Below are 10933 nucleotides of genomic sequence, written 5' to 3'. Positions count from 1 at the left end.
TCCCGGGGCAGCCCCGCGGCACCGGAGCCCCCTCACCCCGCTGCCCCCGCGGGCCGGGGGTGCCCGGTTCGGCTCTGGGGCACCTCGGCTGCAGGACAGGCAGGGCTGGATGGAAATCCTGCCAAATCTCTGCTGCGGCGCTCTGTAAAGGCGTCTTTTGGTGCGGGGAGAGGCACAAACGCGTTTGAGTTTCTGAAGCTTTATGCTTGAATGTTCAGTTCCTTGATTTTTAAGTTAAAAAAGAATTAGGTTCCCGTATGCCATATTTTTGGCTTTTACTTTGTAAAGGAGGAATGGAAACCCTTCAGATGCAAATCCACATCTTATAATACCCACAAACTGCCCCAGTTGCTATTTCCCCTCCTGGTTTGTGTCCCTAGTTTGGGTCTGCATAGTTCAGATTTGTGGTTCCTTTTCATAGGGAGCAGGAGAGTATTTCTCAGTAATACTTTAGTAGGTTTACAGACACCTGGCAGCAGTAGCATTTAATCAGAAACACCAGGAAAAGGAAATAGGAAATATAGAACTACACAAGTGTCTGATGTCTATGTTAATTTCTTCTGCTTACAAGCTAAAGTTCAGTAACACAACAAAAATAACATGTTTTGTTAAGGTTAATCTACAATAACAAGTCGAAACAGGGTCTAGTAATAATACAGGGTAATAAATAATTTGTTAAAGATATGATACACAGAACTTGTTTGGAAGCACCTTTTTTTTTTTGGTCAAGTGGCATTAGAAATTCCTGAAAACTGTTAATAAAAATTATGTATACATTTTGAAACAGCTCTATTTAAGGTAATAATAACATTACATTCTTGTTGGGCTCCTTTCCAAGCACCCAAACCCACTGTATGTTCACAGGAATATTTTCATCTCCTTTCTGACCTGCTGCAAGCCCAGCTGTTTCTCTCAGTCCATTTGAAGCAATAATAAATTACAAATCACAAATGCTCACGTTTAGAGACTCACCCTCTGCGGGTTGCTGTGCTCTGGTCTCCTCTGCGGTGTCTCTGAGCGTGTGTCAGTGAGGGAGGGGTGTGTTTGGTTTCGTGCGCCTGGAAGAGTTACTTATCTTCCGTAAACTTCCTCTTTTAAAATAATACTTTCACTTTTTTTAGAGATTCTGTCTCCTGGCCACTCCTTCAGTATTGCTTCTGGTACAAGTGCTGTCCCAGAATGGAACACCCGCTGGATTTCTGCCTTGGCTGTCAGAGCAGAGGGTTAACATCAGGCACTGTCCTTGTAATTAATTACCCTGCTAATGACCTCGTCCTCCTGCCCTGGGGTATCAGGATGTGGAGCAGCAGGCAGGGGCTGGCAGTGACAGGGGGTCCCAGGGCTGCAGGAGATGTTTTAAGTTAATGTCAATTCATAGATTCTTTTCAGTAATGAGGAAGTCTTCCCATTAGTGGGCTAATTAGTGAAGTTTGTCCCTGTGATATAAAACCTTACGCTGGAGACAAATGTTCCTTGGAATATTTTGGGTGTGAAATTTGCATTCCTCACTAACACCTATTTTTCTCCCTCAAGAAAACCACTTCACATACTGGTGTTCCTGGCCTGGGACAGTTCTTGCCCTTTTGTCTAATCATTAATATCAAGATATGAGCTTTAAGTATCTTTTCTCTATTTACTGATTTCCAGACCCTGTCTGTCAAGCCGCCTTATTATCAAATGTAGCTTTTAATTTGGATGAATTTTCTCATTTTTCCTTAATGAATTCCCCCTGCCCCACTGCAGCTCACTGGGTCAGGACACCTGGAGGGGGTGGCAGTGCTGGGAAGTGAGGTTCTGTGCCCTGTAGGGACACCTGGTGTCCCAGGAAGATGCTGGGGAGGAGGATGTTGGGCCTTACCCAGCTGCTCACAATTTCAGTCCTAGAAATGTCCAGGAACTGGTTTGGAAATTCAAGACTTTGTTTGCAGGGAAACTTGATCAAACTAGGTGTACCAGCCTTATTATCTGGTAGCTGTTGCTTATCCAGAATGAGTTTGGTACCAGCAGTTGGTTGTTTGGTACCAGCAGTTATTGTTTGGTACCAGCAGTTGTTGTTTGGTACCAGCAGTTGTTGTTTGGTGTCAGCAGTTGTTGTTTGGTGTCAGCAGTTGTTGTTTGGCATCAGCAGTTTTGCTGTTTCAGACTGAGCAGCTCAGGACAATCTTTTCCTGTTTGAGGTCTGGAAATGAGGGAAGGTTCTGCATTAGGTCCCTGGCTCCTGTTGTGATGGGTGTTTTGTTTATTACATGATTAGATTATGGATTTTGTCTACATAGATTTTTTTAAAATCTGATTTTTAAAAGTAGTAAGAGTTTTTATTGGGGGAATGGCTTTAAACTGGCAGAGACTAGGTTAACATTGGATGTGAGGAAGGAATTGCTCCCTGGCAGGGTGGGCAGGCCCTGGCACAGGTGCCCAGAGCAGCTGGGGCTGCCCCTGCATCCCTGGCCGTGCCCGAGGCCGGGCTGGACACTGGGACACCCTGGGACAGTGGGAGGTGTCCCTGCCATGGCAGGGGTGGAATGGGATGGGCTTTTAAGCTCCTTTCAAGCCAAACCAGTCTGTGATTCTCTGGAGTGTGGGGCATCCTTGGCAGGGCAGAGCAGAGTAGCTGAGAGGAAGCAGTTTTGTAAGAGCACAAAGGGGAACATCTAAATGCAGCCAAACGAGTTTCACTCTGGGATAGAGAGAACATAACTTGCACTGGGGTGAGTCAACTCTGCTGTTTCTTCAGCTGTTACATAACCCTGAATCATGCCCCAAATCCCAATTACACTGTATGGGATCTCTGAAGTGAAATTCTTTAATGCCAGTTGATTTTGTGGCTGGTCTCCCTCCTGATGGCAGGGCTGGCTGGGCAGGGGGAGGGTCCTGCAGTGACACAGAGCTGGGGAGAGGTGCCCCACACACCTCTGTCTGTGATGCTGGGTGCTCACACACCTCTGTCTGTGATGCTGGGTGCTCACACACTTCTGTGAACCCACAGCTGGTTTTTGATGGCTGCATATTTTCATAGGTGAAAATATCCACAGTGCAAGTTCAAAATTGCAAATGTTTCACTACTGAGGAGTTGATACCAATAATCTTAATTGTTTGGGAAATGGTTTGGAAGCAGGTAAAACTAGAGGACTTTGCTGAAACTTACTCATTCTCTGCACTGGCAGTGCTGAGAAGGGCAGAGGCACCGACAGGGACACACACTGTGCTGTTTGGGAGGCTGACATGGAAATGGAGAGTAAGTGTGATTTCAAGCATTTACAGCACTTATTTTTGCCTCATTTGTCATGAGGTGAGGTAAGGGAAGTAATTTCCTAAATCTATGGTGTTAAAACCAGCATAGGCTTCAGTGTCTCATCCTGGTTAGGTTCCCTGTTCACATGGACACAGTGAACCAACAGGCTCCTTTTTCTATTTCAGTGCCCACAGCTTATTTTGATATTAATCCATTGTAACCACACACCCCAGCTGAATTAATCACTTACCTGCTGGGCTGCAGTTTCAATGTCAGAACATTCTGTTCTTTCTTCAGCTCATGAGCTTCTGAAGCTGTTCTGGCTGAGGAGGATTTCGTACAAAGGAAATGTTAGTTGGTAAAAAACGCCCATTTTTTGCAAGAATTCCTCTTCTTGCCACAGAGAAATTGTTTTCTGGAATTTGTTCTTCTTGTGATTGTCACCTCCTGGCTGCTGCTCACAACAGCATCGAAGTGGGGGCTGTGTTTGCAGTCCTGAAGGGGATTGTGGTGCTTGGTAAGGGTGTGCAGAGTCCTGTGGGGTGTGTTTATTGCAGTGTTCGTGCTGGTTCACTGCTGGGGGATGCTCCTGGGAAAGGAGACCCTGAGAATGAGGCGGGAATGTGGCTGCTGTTGTGTCCTGCAGGGAGCAGAGCCAGGGCAAAGCCACATTTCCCTGTGGGTCAGCCCCAGCGAGGCTGTAGGCACATGTGGCTGTTTCAGATGCTCACCCTGACCCCCACCCCGAGTCCCAGCGCATTTAAACTCGGGCAAGTCCCTCTCAAATAGAGATAGGAAATAGGGTCTCAGATGGGTTTTCTGTGTTTTGCCACAAATCCTGGGTGTCTGCCGTTGTGGGAGTTGCAAAAGCATCACTCTGAGCAGCTCTCCACAAATGGTGAGTGCTATTTTCCAAACAAGTAACTGCCTTTGGTTTGGCACTAGTTCAGCTTGTTGGCACCCTGCATTAGTAATTCAAACTTTTTACTGGCTTTGCTGAAGAAAAGCATCAGATAAATGGCAGCTGCTGCAGTTCTGTGCTGAGGAAGCAGCTCCAGTTTTATCAGAGCATTCTGGGGTGGCTTTGGGTCCATGTGGCCTTGGTGCCACTCTCCTCAGTGTTTTATCTCCCTGCCACGTCCTTCCTCTCAGCCTCCCTGGATAAAGGATGGGCTGGCAGTGAGATTGAGGGGCCACTGGTCAAACTTACCTCTTGAACTGCAGAATGTTAATAAATCAAAGGGAGAGCTAGCACTTGGAGAAAGGGCATCTGAGAAGAGTGGGTCACATTCAGGCGTGGGGCAGCCCCTGAGGGCCCCTGAGCTGGGGGAGCTCAGTGGCAGCTGGGCTGGCTGGGACTCTGCCTTCCTGGATGGTCCTGAATGTCTCTGCCAAGACTTAAATTGACTAAAACAGAAACAGACACCGAGGCAGCAGTGCCACTTAAGGGGAAAGCAGGCAGACAAAACAGGGAAGGGACTGAGGATGGGAAGTATCAAAATAACTTTACTGATGCAGTGCTGTGTTGGCTTCTCCTAAAGCATGTCCCTGCTGAGCCAGCAGCCCTTCCTGCCGCTGGCACTCACTTGCCTTAAGGTCAGGATGAGCAAAGGGAAGGGCTCCTGGCACCCCTGCACAATCAGGTTACTCAGGAAAGGCAAGCACAGAGCTGTGAGCACCTTTGTCAGGTGGGTGTGTGTCAGCAGGTTTATGTCAGCAGCTTGATGGTGTAAACCCAGGGAAATTACAGAGCTGTGCCAAAAGGAGCAGTCCCAGGCAGGGAAAATGGGGAGGCCTTGCTCCTCTTTTGAGTGTGAATACACCTTTTCTGCTAAATTTGTTACAGAGAAATGTAATGAACTGCAGTCTGATTTCAGTTCTTTCTAGGAAAAACCATAAAGGTGTTAGCCCTGAGAGCAAGTCTTCCCAGCCCCTTGCTTGATCCTGGAAAGTTTGGATAAGTTTAGAACTGTCCTTCTTTAGGAAAACCTGGCACAGAGAGAGTGTTGAAGAGTTTTGCATCCTGTAAACAGCAACGTTCCTGGTCCCAGGCTGGCTGCTGCCTGCAGCTCTGCTTTGTCCTCTCGAGCTTCCTCACAGCCTCTGCCCATGGTGCTCCAAGGCTCCTGCTGCCCCCACTCCTGCTCCAGCCTCCCTCAGCCTGAGCGTACCCAGTGCCCCAGCCGGGCCCTGCCTCCTTTCCCCGAGCTCAGCTTCTGTCAGCTGCTGTGACACTGAGAATTGGCACTCTCTCTGGGCCTGCTGGCAGCCACAGCTGCCCAGGATAACACCTGTCTTCACTCTCAGAGTTGTTCATCACCGTGCTGGATATGCTGGGGGTCCTCATCAGTGGGACACTCACCTCAGACCTGCCAAACCCCTCCCAAGAAGGGCCTGAGCACAACAAAGGGGCTTACAGGCATGCAGTGAAGACATTAAAAGTAAGTGTCATGTATGTCATTTTCAGCATTTCCTTTGAATTGCTTTCTGTGCTCGTGTTTTAATCCTGTCATTCCTAGTGTCTGGGAAAAAGAGGAAAGTGTCTTTTGGAAAAAGAGGAAAAACGGAAACATTCCTGGTGATAACAAGTAGAAATAGAAGAAAATAAAAATACAGGAATGTGGGCATGGGCAGAGATTTCTAGGATTTTCTCCATATTCTATTAAACTTGGGAACCCTACAAGACAGCTACTTTTATTCATGTTTGGGACATTAAACTTGCTTTATGTACTTTCTATGTTGCATTTAAAGCAGAGATGAAAGGAAAACTGATGTTCTTCAAACAAAGAGAAAAACCCAAAAACCTTGCAAAGCCACTTGCTTAAATTTAGTAAAAGTACAAGGAAATGATTCATGCAAAAAGTGGATGTTTTCTAATAGTGAAAGCAGCGTGGTGTTGTGCCCTGTCCCTGTTTCTGTCTGGCTGAGTGTGCTCCCAGAAGGAGCTGGGGACAGGGGCTCTGAGAGCATCACCAGGGCCTGGCAGCCCTGCTAACTCTCGCCCAGGTTTGTGTGTGCCTCCTCTTGTTGGGGGCAAGCTGCAGCTGTTACTGCCTGAGCAGGTTTCTGAAATGCTTCCTGGTCATGCTGTCTTGACACCAAACACGTTGGTTTAAACCCAGGTCCCATTCAAATGGAACCAGTTTGGAAAAGCCTCCCACACTAAACTGTCCTGCTGTGCAGCCTGGTCTGGTGTCTGAGACACATTCCCTCTACTGGGGCTGGGGCTGTGGGTTCCTGAGCTGAGCAGTCACTTGGAGCACGAGTTTGGAGACATGCCTGGCCCCAGTGTGGCCAGCCCTGGTGTGAGTGTGCTGCGATTCCCTCAGCATCCAGCTGCTTTGTCCAATATCAACACATGGCTGTGCTGGGGTTCCCTCAGCCTCCAGCTGCATTGCCCATGGAAATTCCCTCAGCATCCAGCTGGAAATTCCCTCAGCCTCCAGCTGCATTGCCCATGGAAATTCCTTCAGCATCCAGCTGCATTGCCCATGGGTATGCTGGGATTCCCTCAGCATCCAGCTGCATTGCCCATGTGCTGTGGTTTAAGTAGCTGTGATTTTGAGATGATTTTCTGGCCTTTTTGATGTTTCAGTGGTGTCCTTCATGTTACTTCTATGCTGATACTTTGAGCTATCCTGGTGCTCCACCTGACCATGCCTGGAGAAGGCGCCTGCTCCAGAGGCTGGGGTGTGCCTGGAGCTGGCGGTGGGAATCCCCAGACCTCACCTGGAGTTCCCATCATTGCCAGCAACAAGGGACCTGTCTCTGTCTCTTCATAATTCAGTAGGAAAATGGGCATTACTTATGAGTTAGCAAGGTATGAATTCACATTTCCTCTGCTGGGTATTTTAGGACTGTGCACAGGCCAGCTCACACAGAGTGCCTCCCTCTGCCCCTCACTGCCATCCCTGCTGCCTCACACAGCCCCTGCCCTGTGGGGGTACAGCCTGTGGGTGCACCTGGGGGAACACCTGGGGGTGCACCTGGGGACCCCTCCCCAGCCCAGCCTCTTCCTGCACAGCCAGCCCCTGGCCCCAGCTGGGGAGGCACAGCCTGCAGACTTCGACCCTGTCCTGTTTCTCTCCCCGTTTGGCTGATTCCTTTGTCAGCTGGGGGATCTCAAGGGGCTTTTCTGCTCTCAGCTGTAGCTCTGTCTCTGCTAAGGTGTTGAACTTTGTGGGCAGATAAGCCAGAACAACTCCTGTGGTGGCAGTGTCAGCGAGCTGGTGGGGTTCTGTGCCCAGTGAAGGGAGAAATGGACAATTAAAGGAACCAAGGCCCTTTGGGTTATTTCCTCTGTGATTCATACCAAGAACCATGGTGGATAATTTGGCATTTCTAGATGTAATAAATCCACAGGCTCACATTTTTTTCAGCATTTTGGATGTGTGCTTTATTTTGTGGGGCAGTCTGTTTCCTCTAGTTAGTGAATTAGAGTTTTACAGCGGTTTACTGGCTCCAGAGGGCAGCACTGTGTGATGAGTTGAGAAACATTCCTGTGACTTCTCCAAGCAGAAGTTTAGAAGTTTGTTTCCCATTATAAATATTAAATATTTATTCCTGAAGCTACTAATACAACTAACCTGTATTTTAACTGTGTAAAGTCTTCAGAATATACTAGAGATTGGCTAAAAAGTTTAAGGAAATGCTGCTTTTGAAAACAAATGTATAAGATGACCTTTGGAGTCTGACAGAGATAGATGGTTTTTATCGAGTTGCAAAGAGTGCATAAACTGCTGCCACATCATAAAACTGGCTTGACATATTAAGATGTTCAGGCCATGCTTTTGAAGTGACACACAACTTTTGTTCAGCAGCAGTAGCGAGATGCTTTATGTGACACAGAACACACAGCAGCCCACGGTGTTTGAGCTTTTTCTTTCTCATTCACAAGTGGCAGTCTTCAAAGTTGCTTTGCCCGTTTAAATTTTCAGGCCAGAAATCAGGTTTAATCCAGGCTGTGCCTCTACAGAGATGGATACTTACAAGTATTTCCAATAGCTGCGTCACTGGTCATTTTTCCCTCTTCTCATGTGTTTCTTGCTGTGGCAGATGAGAGCAGCTGCAGGATGTGCCCGAGGCAGGGACTGTGTGAGCAGGGCTGAGGGTTCTGCACTGACAGAATGGGCCACTATTGGAACAACCAGATCTTGTTACTTCCAACAGCAGTAACAGCTAACACTTACCTACTAAACCATTGACTTTCACAGAATTCAGCTGTTTCTGGGAAAAACAGTGATGCTATGAAGTTTCATTCCTACCATCTATGCTGGAAAGCTTTCCAGATAGTAGTTAGTGAAGCTGCTCTAGAGGTGGTCCCGCCCCAGGGAAGCTGCCACGCTGCTAAAACCCTCACTGGCAAGGCAAAGCCAGATGTATGTGTAAGGAGGCAATGCCACTGACCCTGTTTTCTGTATTTCCTACACCTGCAGTCATTGCTGGGCTGCTGGGGCATGTTGGAACGGGGACCCATTGCCCTCTTTGCACTCAAGCAGGCACACTTGGATTTGCAGCAGGCACACAGGGAGGGTTCTCCAATCCTTACCCAACTGGTAGCCTCAGTTGTGATGCTGCTGCTTGCAAAATCACTTTTAACCTTAATTTATACATCTCTGTGAAGATATCCTGTCTAGAATGGCAAAGGCTTTGTTGGAGGGCTTGGATTTGTGTTTGGTTCTTTGGGGAACTGGGCAGCTGTGGGGAAGAATCATCGCTGTTTCCAGCTCCTGCCTGTCCCTGGGCTTTTTTGTGGGTTTAGAAGTGGCCAAGTGCAGCTGTGCAGCATTCCAGCCACACAGGAAGCCCATGGGGAGGGACAGGGCGGGCTGTGTCCCTGTGGACAGAGAAGGGAGCCCTGAGCAGGCGAGGGGCTAGCCCTGCTCCCTGTCCCTGGCTGTCCTTGGGGAGCATCCCTGCTGCCTCCAGCCCCTGCTGTGTCCCAGCACAGGGCACTGCTCCTGACTGGGGCCCTCGACTTTTAGGCTGTACTGCTAACAGGCTGGGGAAAAATGGGGTTTACTGTTTGAAGATCCTTTTAAATTAAATTGTTAGTAATAAACTAGTGTTGCATGAGGACAGCTGAACAAACGGAATTACTTCTGAGACATGACTTTCTGCTGGATTGGAGCCTTTGCTGGGTTAGGGAATGATTTTACCCAACAATTGTCACTGCCAAATCCTTTTAAAATCTCATTATGCTTGTTTCCTTTATTTCCACAGTTTTTCCAGACATATTTCAGGTAGGTGAGGATAACTAGGAAAAGTTTGCTATAGAAAAGTAGAGAAAATACAGTCATGCTGAAATTGCAGCTTTTGATTTAAAAAGCATTAATCTTATATAATTTTCATCCATTTTTGAGGTTTTTTTTTAAATAGTTCTTATATGTTGAACAAACTGATGGGAGAGTGCTGCTGCAATGGGCACCTGCCTGGTGCGGACTCCTCTGCCAGCACCTGCACAGCAGAAGGTGCTGTGGGCTGGGTTTATGCCCCCCAAAAACCTCCACGTGCTGGTTAGTGCCTTTGATAACCTCAGCAGTTCCTACAGCCTGGTAGCCAGGAGGTTACACAACATGTTTAAATGAGGGATTTGGTTTCAGAAAAGGAAAAGATGCTGAAGTCTTGTAAAACACTGAAACTGCCTTCAGTAAGTACCAGGTTTTGCTGAGCAAAGCTGGGGTGGTTTCTGTAGCGCCCACGGAGTTATTAGGGTACAGGATTACTCCAGTTTTATTCAGCACATCAGATTTCCAAAGAATCACTTAATTAAAAGCATTAGAAGCAGGTGCATTTTCACTGGTTCTAATGAGAAAAACAGCTGGGGATTGAGGAGGCAGATCTGTAAAGCTGAGGGCGCAGAGATGGATGGTGGGCGCTGAGTTTGGGGTGTGATCCCGCTGTGCTCAGCGCCACAGCTGCAGTGGGGCATCCCTGAAGCCTTCTCCTCTGCAGGCTGAGCAGGAAGGGAGCCAGTGTTCTGAGAGTTCTCAGGTGCTGCCTGTGTCCTGGCTGTGCAGGACACCCTCCTGCCCTCGCTGCCCTCCTCGCCTGCTGGCCCCTGTGCCAGGGTGGTGCAGCCGGGCACCTGTGGCTCAGGTACTGTGGGGTTTGTTCCTGCCGTGGCTTGGGCACTGTGGGGTTTGCTCCTGCTCTGGATCAGGCACTGTGGGGTTTGTTCCTGCTGTGGCTGTGGCACTGTGGGGTTTGTTCCTGCTGTGACACTGTGGGGTTTGTTCCTGCTGTGGCTCAGGCACTGTGGGGTTTGTTCCTGCTCTGGATCAGGCACTGTGGGGTTTGTTCCTGCCATGGCTTGGGCACTGTGGGGTTTGTTCCTGCTGTGGCTCAGTCACTGTGGGGTTTGTTCCTGCTGTGGCACTGTGGGGTTTGTTCCTGCCGTGGCTTGGGCACTGTGGGATTTGTTCCTGCTGTGGATCAGGCACTGTGGGGTTTGTTCCTGCTGTGGCCCAGGCACTTAAGTGCCTTAATTTTGCTTTCCTTTAAAACCTCTGAACATGGAGAGAACCAATGCTAGCAAATGATGCTAGAGCTAATTTTCCCTTTCCTCTCTCCTTTTGCCCAGTGACTGCAAACTGAATGCTGTGATGTGCCCAGGCACTCAGGTGCTTGCGGCTGCCTTTGATTGAAGCCGTTGCAGGGCTGAGCCCAGCCTGGCTGCAGCCTGTGTTCCCCACCATTCCT

The 10933-nt window shown here is 48.5% G+C and overlaps 2 protein-coding genes across 3 annotated transcripts in view; both read right to left on the bottom strand.

Moving 5' to 3' along the window:
• The window catches only part of P2RY12 (purinergic receptor P2Y12), a 4593-nt gene extending 3544 nt beyond the window's left edge, over positions 1-1049 (bottom strand). Inside the window, exon 1 of one of the 2 annotated variants that reach the window (XM_031055409.1) lies at positions 973-1049. The gene's annotated coding sequence lies outside the window, so the exon portion shown is untranslated. The remainder of the gene's footprint in view (positions 1-972) is intronic. The other variant, XM_005419072.2, reaches the window with a different exon arrangement.
• An 8978-nt stretch (positions 1050-10027) lies between these two features.
• IGSF10 (immunoglobulin superfamily member 10) overlaps positions 10028-10933 on the bottom strand; it is a gene marked incomplete at its 5' end in the record, with an annotated part of 12069 nt that continues 11163 nt past the window's right edge. The window contains one exon of the mRNA XM_031055447.1: positions 10028-10036. Within this exon, the coding sequence (XP_030911307.1) occupies positions 10028-10036 (9 nt within the window). The remainder of the gene's footprint in view (positions 10037-10933) is intronic.

Source organism: Geospiza fortis, unplaced genomic scaffold, assembly GCF_000277835.1.
Source record: "Geospiza fortis unplaced genomic scaffold, GeoFor_1.0 scaffold172, whole genome shotgun sequence".
Classification (NCBI taxonomy): Eukaryota; Metazoa; Chordata; class Aves; order Passeriformes; family Thraupidae; genus Geospiza; species Geospiza fortis.
The sequence above is the reverse complement of the archived record's forward strand: the minus strand, read 5'-3'. Positions and strand labels throughout refer to the sequence as shown.